This window comes from Ptychodera flava, chromosome 2 (assembly GCF_041260155.1).
Source record: "Ptychodera flava strain L36383 chromosome 2, AS_Pfla_20210202, whole genome shotgun sequence".
In the NCBI taxonomy this organism is placed as follows: Eukaryota; Metazoa; Hemichordata; class Enteropneusta; family Ptychoderidae; genus Ptychodera; species Ptychodera flava.
In genome coordinates this window covers 24,592,472-24,612,119 of record NC_091929.1, presented here as the reverse complement: position 1 = coordinate 24,612,119, position 19,648 = coordinate 24,592,472, and the positions used below count along the sequence as shown (strand labels likewise).

The following is a 19,648-nucleotide window of genomic DNA, read 5'->3' as shown; positions in this document are numbered from 1 at the left end:
ATCTGATACAAGATTCCAGTTCATATTGTGTTTCATTCATGAATGGATGAAAAACTACAGTAGCTTTAGGACAATCATGTCGTAAACTATCAATCACAAACATGAATAGGCTCACTGTTTTCTACGACACCAAAGACCAACACTTTACAAACAGACACCTGATATGGCATACCAAAGTTCCCGAACCCGCAGTGGTCATCCAGGAGCTGTAGGAGACTGTACTCCAGTTCGCAGTCTTGCTGACCGCCCGGATTGAAAACACATTTGTTAAACTTGACGGAAATCACCGCCAGTGGACGTCTCAACTCCGGAAACGATCACGTAAGAACATGCGTACATTTTCTTTTGAACTTTTGTAAATACAAATACGATATCGATCGGTTTTCGCGCTGCTGCACTTCAAAAATATCTTTGGCAGGTAGTCGTATACCCGTAACACTTGCACAGGAATTTCGCAGGTATTTTCGGCGAATGTAAACTTTTGATTTCTTCACACAAACTGTCGTGGAAGAGGAGAAGTGCAACATTTGAAATAACATCTGTGTCCAGTTGTTAAACATCCGACGACTCACTTGTGTCTTTAACGAAAACTTGCCCTGTGGTTGCTAAATAGAAGCTGAACTGGTCATGGCCAGTGGTTAAGTCCACGGTTATGTGTGTGGTTCGATACACGGCGACCCCCCCCCCCCCCGCCCGGTATGCATTGCAGAAGCATACCACGGCGGCCGCTGAGTATCTAACCACACGTAACTGTGGTTAAGTCTAGTAGCTCGCTGTAAGACGGTATTTTGACTTGTGCGAGATCGTCTGTTTAAGTGCAGATTGTAAACAAGACTCCTGATTTCATGATACCCTTATGTCGTACTATGACCTGAATACATTCTTGCGTATACTATGTTCGAGTTAAACTTTATAATTACGATACGATCTTCCCTCGTTTGACGTTCATAACATTATCAGAGTGCTGGTGTCAAGAGTTGTTGGCTGTGTACTATCTAAATGCTCCGCTGTGCGGGCGTTCATCGTTTGACAAACGTTTAGATAGGTTGCAACTTTCGCACTTTTCATGTGAGTCTTGTTCAGTTTGTAAAATACGATTTTCAGCATTAAGGTAGAACGCAACTCCGTGACAAACATTCGGACTCTTAAACTTTTACAATTCTCTTCTGATATACCACATGTGGGGGTTCATTTTAAAGCTCTCGGTGAAAGAAAACTTTTCACCGGCTTAGTTTTTCGAAATTCGAAAATTTTTATTTTTCTCCATAGAGTTAACACAGGGATAGCGGCCATTTTGAATTTTCTAACATCGGTAAATCTTGAGTAATTTGTTTCTCTAGTACCAAAATTTGCACGGTGACCCCCTATTTTTATTCTTGATTTTGAAAGAGAATGATTGAAAGATTCCTTGAGGAAAGTTAGAGCAAAAGTTTAAGTCTTTCACTTTCGAGGTGCATACTACCTTAAAGATAGACTGACCCCCAGTCGCTTGGCTTTTCTCGGCTGCAGTTACTGGCTGGCCGTAGCGTCTACCCCACGATCTACGCAACCTACCATTAACCCGAAAGACTGCTAAAATTTATATTGTTTTTATATTTATAAGCCCAGATTTGGAGCAATTCTATACTAATGATAAAATAAAGTAAAACGTTCATGTAGTTCAGTTTGTCCATACAACCTGTATATATGTAACGTCCGATGGACCGGAAAACTTTGTCAACAATAATGTTATATTCCAGTATGAAAGTGTTGCTTTTGCACGGCTAATATTGTGTTTATTTAACATGCTTTAGGAAGAAAATTAATTAAATGCACTCGTTTTCATGGAATGAAAATATTCTCAAGCGTTACAGCATTTTTAACTTTTCATATCATAACCATTGTGATATTGAAGCCACGCTTTTGACGAATAGGTGGGTGGAGAGCCATGCGAGTATTTTCGCCTCTAGTAACTGAAGTTTGCTGTTGAACATGCTGCTAGTCCCGGCTCCTAGTCTGTGCATGAGCCTGTTACATTCCAGTAACCTCATCATTAAATGACCAGGTATCGACGAGCGAGACAGCCACACTATTAGTTATAAGTTTTTTAGAACTATATTGCCCAAACAAAATTTTATAGTTCTGTTAGAGGCTATAGAGGCAAATAGCTTTGTGTTTTGCCACTACGTGGAGCAGACATGGAGGTATGTGTGCTACCTTCTTGAGTTAAAAGACTGATTCTTGACTATCGTTCTTTCTTTTTTCTCCACCAAACGGTTGAATGTCAAAGTCAGTCGGCGCCTCGAAATTTCTTCCCCCTTGCCGTTCAATTTCAGGTCACAACCCTACAACCTTTTGCCCTGAATCATATCGCGTGTCAGGTGTTGCGTGCTGTGTTGGATTGACCCTTCATGACCCTAATTACATATTCAGAAATCGCCCTCAGACACAAAAGGTCAAGAAACTTGTTGGTAAAGCAATCAAACTTGGTTACAGATTAAATTACGCTTATACAGACACAATTTCTTCCACTGTCTTAAAAGCAAGTAGACATGCCACGTGGATCTGACAAACACTCCAGCCAAAAGTAGGACTGTAGGCGCAACGGTCTAAGTTGATTTCCTTTCATCTTTTTCCCAATATTTAGAGGACCATTTTGAATGTAGCTCTTTAGATATTTTATTAGAATTTAGTTCCTTCCTGCCGCTTACTTTGGACTGGATTTACATCGACTCTCCGGCATAGACAGTTAATGACCTTGTATTGTAATCTCTTTATTTGCCCCGTTTTCACCGCTTCTTGAATAAACCTATCCTAAACTAAAGCAACTGAGAGGGTGGTTATTTCTTAGAGTGGTTGGCACTTAACGGATATACAAAAGTAACTGAACTCCGCCACACATACCCGTAAAGGCAATATCTCTGGCTCTCAGACTATGTGCTTAAGTGAACGGATTGTTTAAAGTGACCAATCCTTCCCTTGGTCGTTGGCAAAATGAATATTGACCTATATACGGTGTGCTGTGGTTGTTTTGATTTACACATTGCAAAAAAAAGACTGAATGTTGGTTTTTTTGGTCCATCTTGAAAGCAGTGCCCAAATGAACTATACGTTCATCTTAGTCATGAGTCTAGCGTGACGTCACGCTATACGAATAACTGTCTACGCATGTTAGGAGCCGGCGAATGCTCAGTCGAAAAGGTGAGACAATATTTTGCGCACTCTAGCTAAAAGTATCACCCTACAGTTCCAAATATGGGATAGAATCTAGTCGCTTTCCTAAGTTCAAGTTCAGATACTCACTTCCGGTGCGTCTCTATGGAATGTCTACTTCTGGAGAAACATCGATCTTATTATTGCGGCCGATCGACCAGTCAAGAATCGTCAGACGAGATCTCGCATTTCACGCAGCCCAGTTTGGACGAGACCAGCCACAAACACACTTGGTGTATACACTGTATACATACATCTTTGATTATCCCTATGCAAAGTTATTTGGCACACTTTTAAAATATTTGGAAGGAAAGAATAAATATTTGCGGACACTCATTCTGAGATCATGTTCGCTGCTAATGGGTTTGCTGAACGTTGAGGTCGTCACCTGTTGATGGCACCCACTTCACAACATAGTAGTAGTTACATTTGCATACCACGCCTTTTTCGAGTTCTTGACAAAACAACACCAAACAATAAAAACAGCAGGTCAACATTCTGGTAAATTGAACCTACAGTGAACATCAGTGTCATTGGTGCAGAGCATTCCACAGTCATCCAATATACAAAAAGGCGTACTGTGCTGGTACGGTTGGCTTCAGCTTGTAAAAATACGTTGTTTCGAAATTTACAACCACTCGATCGCTTTTGTCAAATTTAAGAAAAATTACCTCAGCGCGGCAAACTTACCCCTAAGTATTTTCCAATCGAAGCGAATTGACACTTTTTGTAAAACCTACCGAGCTCTGTTCCTGAACAAAACATTCTGCTATCGGATTCCAGGTAAGTTTAGCATGAAAACTGAGCAATGTGCTGGAAGTGACACGGCCACAAGCTGCAACGTCATAAGGCCCCTGTGACGGAACTTGCGTTAGTTCATGTTGCCGTACCGTTTCTTGCATGTTTCTGAAAACTAACGTACACAACAGACAGCGAGGCAGAGTTGCAGTGGAAGGTAGGGATCTAAACTGTAAGTGTTGGATGCATTTCAGTTGAACATGACAAATATCGGTCTGTGAAAAGTTTGGGATCATCTTTAGAGCGCTTTGAAGTTTGTATGTTTTTGACGATTCATGTTGAAAATACAACAAACGCTGGAAATTATTATGGCGTCAGCAATCATTTAGCCACCAGAAGTTTTATGGTACGAAGGTCACTTCATCGATCCCCGCCCTGCGATAATTTTGTTTGTTTTTCTTTTGTGTTTACTTCCAGTGAAAGTAAGTCATTACAGTCTCATATATTCGTACCACCTCAAAATTGTCCTTTTGGTAAAATGTCAAAGGAATCAGCCCCTCATTATACATAACTCAAACCTGACTTTTCTGTTGACCAAAAAAACTTACTTCCAAAGAGTAATTTTCGCTCAGTACTGCAAATAACTTTCGTTTTCGCTAAGGGGTCAAACTATAGAATATAGAAATGCATTGTGGGTAAAAATCGACTTCTCACCACAGCAAGTGTACGTGATCTAATGGATACTTTTAACGCCAATGTATTCGGTTTAACCCTTTGAGCGCCAGTCAATTTTTGTTACCTTTAAAAAATATATCCCAGTCAATTTTTTATAAATTTTTGCCAAAATTTTGATAAGAAACTGAAGCCGATAAAATGTGATGACTATTTGGTTCAAAATTATCAAAATAATTACAGAAAACTTCATAAAAATTGATAAAATATGCACTAGAATTTTGGTGGGAAAAATTACAGCACTCAACGGGTTATTGAATCTTTCGACATTTCAGGCACTTCTGGTGTCAAATCCCTGTATAACCTAAAACTTTACTCTGGCTTCTATAATCACATGTATGTCTACTGTGTTGTGATTGATTGAGTAAATATTAATAATCATGAGATGCGTATAAAACGGGGAAACTCAATGACCCAGGTGTCCCATCACACGGCGGATCAAGTGCAGCACCACAGTTCGCCTACTGCTCCTCACGGTACCGTGAGTCAGCCACGGAGACCTCGCCCGCCACCCGCTGATAGCGATGAACGACCGCCGACTCCGCCTACCACAACGTCTGCTCCGATTGACAGACCCAACTACCGACTAGCGCACAGCAAACTGCTATTCCGACCCCGAGGGCTTCTGTATCTGTCAGTGGTAGCTGGGGCTTCACCAACTACATCTTAACAGACTAGGGTGAGTATGCCAGTATGGTTTGATGGGGTATTTTCTTTGCGTACATTTGTACGATCACGGATCAGAGCCATGGCATGCATGTTGAAATGTAACTAGGCCTACTTGTTGAACACACACTGTGGCATCTCTTACTGATAGTTAACAAATGCTCATTTTCCGCTATTACAATTACAATATATCAACGTGCACTGGCAGTACAACAGGGATACGACGGACGTAAGCCGTGTTTGGAATGACAACTTGTCAAGACGAAAAGTGCCATGGCAATTTTTCACGTTTCGAAATTTGAATACCAGTATTTATTGCTGCGTGGTATGTACCGACATACTTGACAAGTGTCACCATATAGCAACTCTACACATTTTGCTGTCATGGAATTTACTTGAATGTAAGCCTATTACATGTACATTTTGGCTGACAATACTACAAAGAATAAATACCGCCGATGTTGCCCGAATGGGGTTTTGACACGTGTAGCGGATAGGTGTCCCGGAGGTTGTTCGACACGGTACATTAGATGTATTTGGTCGGTTTCCCACGGGGCGATCTGACACGCTGTACTGGGTATAGGTGTTCCATTTGATGGTTTGACACGGTGACAACGATATGTGGTGTCCCTTTGTGGTTTTAGAAACGCAGAACCTGTCAATGATATGTTTGTTTTTTGAACAGGTGGTGCAGCAAGATGTTCTTACGGCTTCCCAGATGGTGACCAGACAAAGGGAGGCGACTGTACGATTTCAGCGGGCGTTAGCAGAGTTGAAAATCACATGCGGAACCGGAGCTGGTGATCTTTCAGGCAGAAGAAGCCTTGACGAGATTGCAGCTTATGGTAGACACAGCTATGAAGGCCAATCATTCAGATATATGAACGATATTTAATAATGTTACGAACTTTACGGAAACAATGCTGTGGTCTTGCCAACCATGCCGTTGGCTCTAGTTAGTAACAAAAGTCAGGCAGATATCATCGAAAGAGGTAGCAAAATTAAAAAAAGCAGTATGGAAGTTTCCGTCAGTGGCACCCGATCACGCTGCCAAACTCAACCGAAACGTCTTTCAATGCGTTGTTGGAATTGCAGCTTGACCAGTCATTTTGACAGAGAGAGTTCTATAGTTTTCCATATTCAAAGAGAGGGACAGGGAGAGCATTTGATGCCCACAATTGTTATAGAGGGACGAATAACTACTTTCACGGACTGATTCGGATTAAACTGACAGTACGGCATTGAATACAGTAAATATGCAGCAATGATAATTAAGGAAACTGTTTTTGCATTTCTTGTATTTTACTAATTCAAAGATGGCTGATCAGAGGTTGGTGGGATGAATGCGACAACTTTCGATATTAATATTTATTTACATGTCTATATGTAAAATAGTGCAGCCTTGTGAGTTTAGTGAACTAATGCAAGTCATCCAACAAAATAGTAATTGGCTGCACATGGTGGTAAAATTATCACCTTGCTTGTCGGTTTCGTACTGAAAATATGTCTTCAGGACTAAAATATTCATCTAGTTCTTGATAGCACTATGGAATAGAGAAGCAAGTCAAATAAAATTATTCATAAGAAACTGATTCCTGGTTTATTTGTGTGTGTTGGTGGGTTTGTTTGATGAGATTCGGAGAGGAAGACAGTGGAATAAGCTTAACCTATACGTAGGATGGAAGGAAATGTGTCCTCTCGACCACTCCGCAACTATATCCGACGAAACATCACTGCGCAGTGGAGATACAAGAAATCCCAGTCACAAGAATGTACGCAGTGTTCCAGGAACAGCGCAAAGAATTCAAGCAAGCCAAGAAACGCGAGTACAATGAGTACCTTTGTGACATTCAAGACCAAATTGTAATTAATGGTAAACGTTTTTGGTCTTTTGTAAATAGTAGACGTAAAAACCGATCTCTGCCAACGTCTCTTACTTACAATGGCAGTAGTGCTGTAAACTCAGCTGAGATATGGCCGAGCTTTTTAACACATATTTTAAGTCAGTTTTTAGTGAAGATACTGGAGATGATTTTCCTGAATGCAAACATTTTACTAATGATTGTTTAAGTAATGTCATCCTTACAATTGAAGAAGTGACAGATATTTTAAATGATTTAAATCCTAATAAGGCTTCTGGTTCAGATGGGATTCCCATCCGAGTTGTTCGCGCGTGCTCCGAACAACTTGCGTTGCCCCTAACTCTGCTATTTAACAAGTCACTTCAAACTGGTGTTTTCCCGTCTTTGTTTAAAAGGGGCAACGTTGTTCCTATTTTTAAATCTGGATCTCGGAATGAGGCCAGCAATTACCGTCCAATATCACTACTTCCAGTCTTCAGTAAAGTTTTTGAGAAAGCAATTTTTCCTCACATTTACAATCACGTACAGAATTCACTGGATATCAATCAACATGGTTTTGTAAAATGCCGCTCCACTGTTACTAATCTTGTTTCATACACTCACTATTTATCTACTGTTATCAATAATTGGGGTCAAGTTGACTCAATATATCTCAACTTCACCAAAGCATTCGACTCAGTTAACCACAGGCTCCTACTTTATAAACTCTCACATTATGGTTTCAATGGCAATATTTTCAACTGGTTTCTTTCGTATCTTTCAAACAGAGTTCAGCGGGTTACAATTAATGGTCATTTCTCGCCTTGGTGTAACGTTACCTCTGGTGTCCCCAAGGATCCCAATTAGGACCTCTTTTATTTATATTGTACATAAATGACATCAACTTTTCTGTTGCCAACTGCATTTTACTGTATGCAGATGATTCAAAACTTTACAGGCAAGTTTTTGATACTGAGGATTGTAGGTCATTACAACAAGATCTCAAACACATAGAGAGGTGTGTGCGGTATGGAAATTGAAACTTAATTGTAAAAAGTGCATGATTTCTTTTACCAACAAAAAAGTACCTATTTCTTATGACTACACACTTAATGATGAGAATGTAGATAGAGTGACATCAGTTAAAGATCTTGGTGTATATCTCACTCACAATCTCAATTTCTCCCCTCACATAAATGCGATCACGCTCAAAGCTTTTAAATTATTTGGTTTTATTAAACGTACTTCTAGCAAGTTTCACAATGTTAACACCCTTAAGACTTTATACATAACGCTTGTAAGGAGCCAACTTGAGTACGCCAGCCAGGTTTGGTCTCCACACCAACATTACCTTATCAATCGACTTGAAAGGGTTCAGTGTAAATTTGTAAAATACTTGTGTGGCAGAGTAGGAATAGTATACTCATCAAATAACTACAAGTCACTTTGTACATTTTTTAAACTTCCGCTCTTACAGGAGCGTAGACTTTTTTTAGATATGATTTCTTTTACAAGTGTATGTTTTCTTCATATGATTGTCCTGAAATTTTAGAGAATATTTGTTTTAATGTACCTTCCCGTTCATTACGCTCTGTACAGCTTTTTAAACCAACAGTTTCTAAGAATAATGTGCACTCGTTTGCTTTCCTACAACGTTCAATGAAATTTTTAAATACAATTTTACCGAATCAGACTTTTGATATTTTTAATTGTAGCTATGGTAAATTCCGCAGTTTTTTATTTAACTCGATTTATTCGTCTTAATCTTGTAACTTTTGTTCCTCTTGTTTGTCACTTGTTTGTTATTTACTTGTTTCCTGGTTGTAAGCTTATGTTTGTTCAGTATTTTTATTTGTTTATTTATATTTTGCTGGAACTGTAATTGGGCGCAAGCTCGTTGTTCCTAGTCAAATAAAATAAAATAAAAATAAATAAGATAGGGAACTGTCTCCACTGTGCTTTGATTGGTTGAGTAAATATTAATATTCATGAGATGCATATAAAAGGGGAAACTCCATGACCCGGGTTTCCCATCGCACGGGGGATAAGTGCAGCACCCCCACCCACCCATCCGGCACAGGGACTGACAGGGACCAGCTGGTACCGTGAGTAATTGCACAGTATACGAGGCCCCGTCCTACGTGCCCTCGCGACCTCTCCACAACTATACTCGACGGAACATCACTCTGCAGTGTGTTACTATTCGTTTTTTCAAAGGGGAGTTTGTTTCTTCTCGTAGACTCGCCTTGGCCTGCCGAGAGGTACCTGGGGATCTTCAGTGTATTGACAACACGAGACGTTCAGAGTTCGTTGGTACTACATAGACTTTATTTCTTTGTAGACAAGTTTGACAGTTGCCATCGCCCAAGATACGCTTCTCCCATAGTCTAAATGTCTTGGGTCCGCTGTGTTCCTCTCTCTCTCAAGCAACTATCTTTTCGTTGTAACTATCTCTTCGAGCAACTCTCTATCGTTGTATTGTTTAGAATGGGATTTTAAACGTTATCTTTAAGGCGTGGCTTTGATCATACGATAGACATGAATTAAAGATAAAATGATACATCCAATCATAAACATCAACCCAGGTCTTGATCTTACATCGACATGTTACCATTAATATGCAAATTCTTAATGTAATTCAAATATATTCCAGACTTCCGTAAACACCCTCGTAAAACGTAATTAGCATTATTGTGCGTTTGTCTCAAATATGGTTTGTACGGAAATCGACTAATAATTGAGATCTTGTTGTTTTAATTGATAATTTTGCTGGTATCAATGACCGCTGGGTTCAGTAACTTTTGTCTGAGATAAAATATATCCGTAACAAGTGGAGATAGGGAACTATTTACCCGTAGAATCTACCATACTGACAATACAGTCAACATAACCTCGGTCCTCAAGGACTTGCCGGTAAACCAGTGGTAATGGGCACAATATGACACCGAAGATACGATCTATTTAGGTAGAATGCAACTCGGGGGACAGACATTCCGTCTCTCAAACTTACAAATGTTTGCTCAGTCTACCACTTATGGAAGCTCATTTTGAAGCTTGTGGAATAACTAATGCTTTCATCAGCTTTTTTTGCGAAAATCAATGATTTAATTTTCCCCATAGAGACAACACAGTGATGGCCGCCATTTTGAATTTCAAATGATGGATTTGGTACTTTGTTTCTCCAGTACCAAATTTGCACGCTGACCCCTGATTTCTGTTCTTGATTTTGAAAGATTATGGTTGAAAGTTTCTTCAGGAAAGTCAGAGCAAAAGTTCAAGTCTATCAATTTTGACGGACGACCTTTTAAGCTTCATCTTTCTTTAAAGCGACAAAATGGCGAAATTTGTGGCAGTTGACATTCTTTTTGACGGAGGAGAAGAATTCAGTTTCGTGTTCAATATATTCAATAAGATAATACATTTAGTAACCGATGACAGTATAATTAGGATATACTGGTCGGTTGAGACGCGTACTTCCGTAACAAACGCGTGACTAACGACAACACTTTTTTTTATCTGTAGAACAGATACATATACCGGAAAAAGTTGAAGTCCAGCACATGACACTTTTGTAGAATGGAGAAACACGGCGGCTTTCATGCGTGTAGTGTCTTCATCACCACCATGTCGGTTGTATCGGCGTTAGCAGACGTCTCTCCGTTCCTAGATATGAGCTATCCTTTCAAGACAGGCGAGACTATCTACTGGCCGACTGCAAGACCCTTCGAGCTGGAGGTCGTGCACTCTGGAGAGACAGAAGACGGAATATATCTGGAGATGAACAACTTCTGTGCTGCCGAACATGGAGGGACCCACGTGGACGCTCCCGCGCATTTCTCCGAGGTAGGAAGGAAATAAATTGATTAGATACCATACAAATAATGTCGATCACTCTTGTTCTATCCATAATGTTTCATGATGACGCCATTTACATAGTATGTGGTGACACGATGCGGGCTGAGGATTACTGCACGGTTGTCTCGTTAGGCGTCAATGGTGTTGATATTAGGAAAAAAGTCGTATTAGAAAACAGTATAAATTGGCCTGTTCTATATCCTGCCACTGTATTCCGGTAAGTTTGAGCAAGTGCAAAAAAAGTAATCGCTCACCTTGAAATCAACATCTCTCTCTCTCTCTCTCTCTCTCTCTCTCTCTCTCTCTCTCTTCTCTCTCTCTCTCTCTCTCTCTCTCTCTCTCTCTCTCTCTCTCTCTCATATCGATAGTGAAATACGCAAGCTTTAGTCATGTGTAATTTAACAATGTAGAAAACTAAGTTGGGTTTTGAAATTGGTCAGTAGGTTTGGGCCCCTTGAAATATCTCTGAGACGGCGGCTTTGCGCGGAGCTAGTGTTTGACTGCCGAAGAGGTTTTGGGTAAAAGTGTCGCGCCCTTGTAGCACAGATTATGAAGACCGACATTAAATCATTAATAGAGAGAGAGAAAAACCAAAGATAGGGGAGAAAAACAGATAGACTCCGGCCTAAAGATGACGACAAACACGACAGCAACAGATAGATATTATCATCAAGGGAAGTGGAATCTGTAAAGTCACTCCAGCCCCCACGTAGGGAGCGCCCTCCAGCGATGGATTAGGGAACCAGACTCCAGATCTTTCGGTATACGGTCGACACTTATACTTGCATGTCTTCTGTTACCAACACAGGGACGCTACAGGGTACATGACATATCTCTGGATACTCTGATCGGGCCAGCAATCAAAATAGACATAAAGGATAAGGCAGATACCAACAGTGATGCAGAATTGACCATCTCTGATTTACAAGCCTGGGAACAGACAAACGGACGGATACCAGATGACGTCATCTTGTTGGTCGACACTGGCTGGGGAAGTCGATGGCCCAATAGGGTAAATGGCATTTATACTGCTTTTAGGGTAGTGTGCGCTTCGAAAGTGAAAGACTTAATAGCCTTTTGCTCAAACTTTAGTAAATGAAACGTTCCACCACGCTCTTCAAAGTTGTAAAATCAAGATAAAAATCAAGGGTAACTGTGCAGGATTTGAAACTAGAGTAGCGAATCACCTGACACTTATCGAGTCGATGTTTGACATTCAAAATTGTTGGTATGTCTGTGTTAACGACCTGAGAAAACGAAAATTTTCTTTTTTCGAAAAAGTGAAAACAGGGAAACATTTTCTAATTCCAAGAGCTTTAAACTGAGCCACCATTAGTGGTAGATCAGAAAAAGTATTTTAAAAGTTTAAGAGTCCTAAGATCTGTTCCCAATTCATTCTACAGTAATATTGACCTTTTAGGTGAACCAATAGCCAATAATTGATGTAGAAACAAAGAAACCTACATAGAACCAATCTTCCCTATAATACGGGAGCCAATTTCCTTGCACTGACATATATCCACTTCATATAATACTCACTATCTACTTTAGTAAAAGGCTTAATAGGCCACTCCGTACGATGGAACCAACGTTCTACAGATTGCACTAAAAAGTCCGTTTCCAAAGCAAACTCAAAAACGAGAACACCTCAATCGTTGGGGGGGGGGTTAGTAGTTTATCTCGAATATAAGTATAACAAAAAGAAATTAAGGTGTCTGGGATTTTCTTTATATGCCTTTGTTTTTTTTTAATGCGCTCTTAAAGGTGTTAGATGAAGGTGCTTTTCAAGGAATTTTAATTATCGGGCTATATAATTTGAATGGAGCCTCCGGGAAAAAATCGCAGACATGGTTTTGAAGGATATTGTCAAGGCTTGTTGATGAAGAAATTCCAACTGGAAATCTTGCAGCGCGTTCGCATTAGGCGGGAAAAACCGGTTTTTGGAAGGTTCAGCAAAACGCTTGTCACGTGACTCTTATGCAAATAATGACCGTGTACTGTGCTTGGTCGGATAGCTCTATATCAGGGCTTTCAGAAAATGTATACTTTATTTGGGTTTTGGACGTGTTCAATTGAGAAAAAAATAAAAATCTGTAAGTGTCTAAAAGGTATATAGCTACCTTAAAATCCTTTGGACAATTTTTAATATGTGTCTATGCGAGAATTTCAACCTTATTTTGGCCTTTGGTATTTAATTCGTCGCCCTTTGGATTGTGATAATTGATATCTGAAATATTCTCTGCATATATATTTTACTAATATTTTACTCGAGTAGACGCTGTTTCTTGGAACTGAGACCAACGACACATCACTGCTTCATTTTCCCGGTATCCGTCCTGATACAGCTCAATGGCTCGTCGACAACAGAAAGGTGAGTTTAAAAGTTCCCTTTACTATAACTGGTATATGTAGACACAGATTATAAGCTGACGTGGACAAAGTGAGAATTTCAAACAAAAATGAACGGAAATGTGCTGGAGCATTTACAAACAAATAAAGGTTATGAAAAAAAGAACAGAGTACTTTTAGATCGTGTGTGACTCTGGTCATCTCGTCAGGATAAGCACCACATGCCAGACAAGTTAATCTCCAACATCTAGTCTGGTCCCTGCCCCATTTCAACCGCTGGCTGCGCGGCTGCTCACGAAAGTAGGTGAGCAGCGCAGCCCGCCTTGGAATTAGAGTAGGGGACAAGGCAACTGTAACATAGTCTCTCTTTGATCACTTTGCCGTTTTTAAGATCAAGGCCATTGGTATCGACACGCCTTCCATCGACTATGGACAATCAGTACTCTTTGAAGCTCATCGTATTCTGTTCGAAGATAATATACCAGGTAGGTTATAATACTCAGAGTTCTGAACTTGTCGACAAGTCTTCAAATAGAAGAATTTTCTATATGTAACTGAAATTAACTGATGTATTGAAATTCTAACGCTTCGGTTTACCTGATTTCTTTATAAATAATTAGGTATTTTAAAACAATTGTTTAAAACTATGGATTGTGATAAGTATTAAACAAGTTCGATTTACTAGTCTGGTATGTGATGACAAGTTTTGCATTTCGCATGTGAAATACTCGAACTTACAGTTTTATTCATAAATGCTTATACTGCTCAATTTATGTCTTAAAATATTTTGAATTTGACTGGCTTGAATAAGATTATGCAAAAATTATCATCCTACGCTAAATTTAGGAAAAGAACGCATTTCAATGATGGACTCTCAGAGTAAGTTGATCTTTGAAATTAGAACATTTAAGTGTACCTACACGTTTTAAAAGTTCATACCAACACAAGGAACTGATCACCATGCTTGTCACGATCGTATTCATAACTTCTTGACGAATAATGCCTGCAAGAACCCTGTGGCAATACGTGTAAAAATGTAGTGCTGTATCGTCACTCTTTTTCGTTTATCAACTTTTTTTTATTGAAACTTCTCCCAAAACCTCTGAAGGTCTTGAGAACGTTGCCAACCTCGACAAACTACCAACGACAGGTGCTACTATTTACGCTGTACCAATTGGAATCCACGACGGCAGTGGGGCTCCTACGCGCATCTTTGCCACTGGGTGGCGCAGTGATGTACCGGAACCTTGCAATATGGAAGCGAGCGGCCCGTCTCCGTTCTTGGATTTGAGTTACCGTTTTAAGGAAAACGAAACAATCTATATGTCAGTGGCGAGGCCGTTTGAATTTGAAATCGGCTTCCGTGGAGTGACAGACAACAATTTCTACTACGAGGGCAACAATTATTGTGCTTCTGAGCATGGCGGAACTCATATGGATGCACCTTCTCATTTTGCCCAAGTAAGAGAAATATTGAAATGCACCACTTTTATAACTTGCTTCATCGTTGGTCTGTACGTTAACCAATCAACGATCAATAAATATTAGGTATGGATCATTTTTGATATGGAGGGGGCGTGGGCTTGGAAAGTTTTTTTTTTAAAAATTAGACTCCGAGAGGTTACCGTTGAAAAATGCCCGGGATGGCAGAAAAAAAATGAAAAAATGCCAGGAGTTATGAAGTAAAATGTATTGTATAAACAGCTACTTATATCTTAATTCCTTCTCTTGGCGATTCCCTGACGCGGCTTTTAACATTTCCAAATTTCTGACTAGCGGATTTCTTCTATCACGGAAATAAAGTATACGACTGTCATTCGTAAATTAACGCAAAAAATTTTGACTGAAAAGTATCTTACAGAGGCATGTAATTTGCAGTAACACCGATTTGTCTCTATCGGTGAATTTTGCTGCAGTAAATTATTAAGTATGTTTCTATTTTCTTTCCATCTTTCCTGCATTCTGAAGCAGATGCTGTTCGCCGATATTCCATCTAAACTTTGTGCTGCTTAACATTTCTTTCCTTATTCAGTTTTGTCATGTCTTGTGTAGAAACATATCTTTAGCAAAGGAAGTTTAAATTGGCATTTCAGAGCGTGAATGCGCGCGGGAAAAATATACTCTGAGACGGGAAGTGAGAAAAAGGCCAGAATTCATTCACTGAGTTGAAAACAAATTTTAGGTGAAGTAGGGAGAAAAAATTTCCAGAGTCAATCTTCCAAGCCCATCCCCCGGAATATCAAATGGTACATCCCTTGTATAGTATATCCCAAAAAGGGAGGGACCGTGTGCCCAAGGGCAGACGACCATTTGAAAGACATCAGGAGCGCAAATAATCTCCTGCCTCGAGGGTAAATAATCCCTTTTTGGGTTATAATGTCTTTATTACATTCCTCTTTTACATAATTGTCTGTCCTACTTTCGTGTTAATTTTCAAATGATAATTATTTGCTTTATTTCCATGAAAAGCGAAAATCTGTAAAAAAATAAAATGATGTCAATCATCAAACAGCACATCAATATATTTACTGTGATATTCTTTTTTTCCTTGCCGCGATGAACACAGGGAAGACATCAGGTCCACGACGTTCGCCTCGACACCCTTATAGGACCTGCAATAAAGGTGGACATAAAGGCAAAAGCGGACGAGGACTCATTAGCGATGGTAGAAGTTGCTGATTTAGAGGCCTGGGAAGAGGTTAATGGGCGTATTCCAGATGACGTCATCCTTATGGTGTACTCTGGCTGGGGAGCCCGATGGCCGGACAGGGTTAGTGGTCTATGTTGAGTTTTCGGCTATTATTTTGCTTGATTTTGATTACGGAAACAGCTAAGAGGAAGTGGATAAAGGTCTCCGGGGAAAATACTGCATCTAACGTGGAGTTATTGCTTTTGTCAGCGCAGCTTTCATTTATGAGAATGATAGTTGCAAGAGTATAGTGCAACCCAGTCGAACACATTGACCTGTCCCATCGCATAATTTCTCCAAACAAATATAATATCTGTTTATCGTTCAAAGTGTTTAAAAATGATGAAGCGACCAGGATTTTGACTTTTTGTTCCTTTTTTGGGGTGGGGAGGTTTATGTAGATTTTTTGAGCTCACAACAGGCTAGTACCAACATGAAACAATTGAACATGAACGTCTGATGTCAAGAATTGTTCTGTTGAGAACGTGGCATACAGTTTCAATAGAAATAATTCTATACTTACGTATGTATATGTTATCAATGGTCATCTTGATATATTTCTGCAGAAATCGTGTATACGTTTTTACTTTCAGGCAGCCTACCTCGGAACGGAAACAAACAATGCTTCCTTACTCCAGTTTCCCGGCATTCATCCTGACGCGGCGAGGTGGATAGCCAACAACAGAAAGGTAGGTGGCGCTTCATCGACTGGTTTCGAAAAGGGTCGTGGGCAATGATATTAATACAAAATAGAGTCGCTGTAAAGAATCTCTGATAGCTATGCAACTCATTTATTTTCACCTGGAAAGTCAAAGGCCAAAAGAGAATAACCAACTTTTAAGCATGCAGTGTACATGTGATATGTTTGCTGGTAATACATTATGACATGGATTTGTCACATTCCAGATAAAATGTGTTGGAATCGACACACCGTCTGTAGATAACGGACAATCGACAACGTACGATACTCATGTTATATTGTTTGAAAAGAACATCCCAGGTAAGTTCACTTGATATTCACCAAATCACTTTACTGTTCAAGGCAACCCCAATTTATTTTATCATATACCTACATTCACGTGCCTGTGTAAAGCTACGGGAGAAAGCGCCCTCACTACCATGCATTTTATTTACGTTTATTACACCTCACGTATTATTCAGGGACTGTGATTGGCTGAGCCTCACTCACGTGATATAGAACAAAAAGTGATAGAACATGGCACAGGTGATATAGCCCTGTCGCGTGCGCTGATATAGCCCTGTCGCGTGCAGTGATATAGCCCGCTACCACGTTCTGGAATACCGCGCGTCCTTTCTGCGCGTACCACATCATCGCGTACATTTGCTTGGTATTTTCTGTGAAGCAATGGCTTTTGAAAAGGTACAAGAAATTAGCTCGACCTGAAGTACACGACGTTTAGTACATTAAACGAGAAAAGCTTGAACAACACTGTCTTCGTTTTTAGACGTTAATTCAACTTCATGTAGCATTGCGATCGAGGAACAAATCGAACGTTTCACTGTGGCGAGTCTCGATCGACACTTGACTGCATTCTGAGCAAAGTTTCGAAAACAAGTGTCTGTTCGGTGTAATAAAATTAATAACACACGCTAGCACGAGACGGAAATATGATGATACCCTCGCCTTCGGCTCGGGCATCATCAATATTACCGCCATGAGCACCATCCCTTGGGCGGGCAACAAATCGTGATCTTGCCCTTGCTGGCGTGTGTTATTATTTAAATCACGCCCCGGCCCTGTGCCCAAATATGGGCGAACGCGTGCATTTCTGAACTACCTCGATTCTGGTTGCTACGCCCGTTGCTAACCGCAAACGTTTAATTCGTACACAAAGCCAGCGCGAGATTAGGAAAACGTCTGCTCGCTCAGATCGTAGTTGCGCGTGGCGACAGTGGAGCCGCGCCGGTGACATCGCCTTTTATTTCTATTTTTTGTTTATATGCAAAAACTGACGCAACCGGCGATGAATTTTTGATATCGCACGTATTTTTATCTCCGAGACACTGTTGAATATTATGTATACTACATATTTATCATTCCATAAGGTATATGATAAAACCTTTATGGCCCTGATACGTCTTTTGCGGCCTTGGTGGTAGAGCGTACGGCCTCGCACGCTCGGGCCCTTCCGCCGTACGATCTCGGGTCGCAAAAGCCGTATCAGGGCCGTAAAGATTATTAAAGACCACAATTTTCCATTTAAAATTACTGCATCATTTCTTAAATTTAAGCACTCATGTGATTTTAAGTGTGAAGCCCGAGCAATACACATCCTTTGCACTTCCTGTGCGCCGCTCTCTCTCTCTCTCTCTCTCTCTCTCCTCTCTCTCTCTCTCTCTCTCTCTCTCTCTCTCTCTCAATGAATAAATACTCTCACCAGCAGCTTTCTATATTCCATTTTGTTTCAGCTCTGGAAAATGTGGCTAATCTCGACAAACTACCGACGAAAGGTGCGACTGTTTTCGCCCTGCCGATGAAAATCTACGGAGGAAGTGGCGCCCCCGCACGGATTTTCGCCACCGGATGGAACCCCGATCTCTATGACCCCTGCGATGTCGTTGGCAGCGCATGTCACCCAACATTTGACGGGTCCCTGCTCCTATCAATCGGCACCGCAATCATGTTTGTCAAACTGGCTCGCTAGTTTATGAATAGAAATTGAAACTTCGTCTTGAGCAATTACAATAAAACATATCATGTATAATAACAGCTGTTGCATTTGATTTTATGACTATGGGGGAAATTGAGAAACATAATCTGCCACGCAAATATGAAAATCAAGGTTTGAGATATATCCTTGATCGTAAAGACTTTGCTCACCATCCCAGTGATCTCTCAAAGAAAATGCAAGGAACGATACCCATCCTGTGTCTCTTGTGAGATTAATAGCGGGACTTCATCAGTTGACTTGTTGTCCTACAACCTGAACTTTGAAGATATTTTGACAAATCGACATGTGATTTGGCAATTTGTTTTTACGCTAGTCTTAACATATCTGCTTCCTTAATAACAGACGTTATCCATTTGACGGTGATAACATCTAATGGTTTTGCTTTTGTTTGATAGATATTAGCTTGTAACTAGTTTACAAGTAAGAGACGGTCTTCTGAAGAGGGACACCAACGCTTGCCATACAAAGTGTATCTTTTTACAAGCAATTTGATTTTGTGATTTCATGCAGAGTTTTGATTCCCTATACATCGCACTCTGTTCGAAAATTCAGAGACTTTTCCAATGTAAAACTAGCAATATGTGCATTAACAGATGTTTGAGAATTGATATAAATATATATTGACGAGAATATGGTGATAAAATGTATACAAGAAATTTGATTTTTGAATGTCGCAAAATGTTTTGATTTACCGTATATATAGCAGTCTATGAGTAAACTCTGAACACTTGTAACAATTCTAAACTAGCTACATGTGTACAATGTATCAGAAAGTGTTTTATCACCAACTGTAATTGTAAAATTGCATCATGGAGTCGCTGAAGGCATGATATATCAAAACAATATATGTGTACTATATCCAGGAAGGAAACTCGAACAGTAAGAGTGAACAG

The 19,648-nt window shown here is 40.1% G+C and overlaps 1 protein-coding gene across 8 annotated transcripts; it reads left to right on the top strand.

Moving 5' to 3' along the window:
- Positions 1-152: 152 nt before the first annotated feature.
- Positions 153-19,385, top strand: LOC139117534 (uncharacterized). 8 transcript variants are annotated; one of them, XM_070680766.1, is made up of 10 exons: positions 153-321; positions 10,697-11,012; positions 11,833-12,036; positions 13,300-13,395; positions 13,765-13,858; positions 14,482-14,834; positions 15,940-16,143; positions 16,656-16,751; positions 16,969-17,062; positions 18,493-19,385. In XM_070680766.1, the coding sequence occupies exons 2-10, from the start codon at positions 10,746-10,748 to the stop codon at positions 18,726-18,728; spliced, it is 1,644 nt and encodes a 547-aa protein (XP_070536867.1). In that variant the 5' UTR covers positions 153-321; positions 10,697-10,745; the 3' UTR covers positions 18,729-19,385. The 8 variants fall into 8 exon arrangements, with proteins under 8 accessions (XP_070536867.1, XP_070536852.1, XP_070536860.1 ...); XM_070680751.1 differs by having other exon boundaries at positions 10,692-11,012; XM_070680759.1 differs by lacking the exon at positions 153-321 and adding an exon at positions 3,691-3,975.
- Positions 19,386-19,648: the final 263 nt, after the last annotated feature.

What these genes read in the sequence shown, in the direction of transcription:
- LOC139117534 (XM_070680766.1), top strand. Translation starts at nt 10,746, where the DNA reads ATGGAGAAACACGGCGGCTTTCATGCGTGTAGTGTCTTCATCACCACC. An exon ending in CTCCCGCGCATTTCTCCGAG is followed by an intron (nt 11,013 to 11,832) that starts GTAGGAAGGAAA and finishes TTACCAACACAG; the next exon opens with GGACGCTACAGGGTACATGA. An exon ending in GAGCCCGATGGCCGGACAGG is followed by an intron (nt 16,144 to 16,655) that starts GTTAGTGGTCTA and finishes TTTTACTTTCAG; the next exon opens with GCAGCCTACCTCGGAACGGA.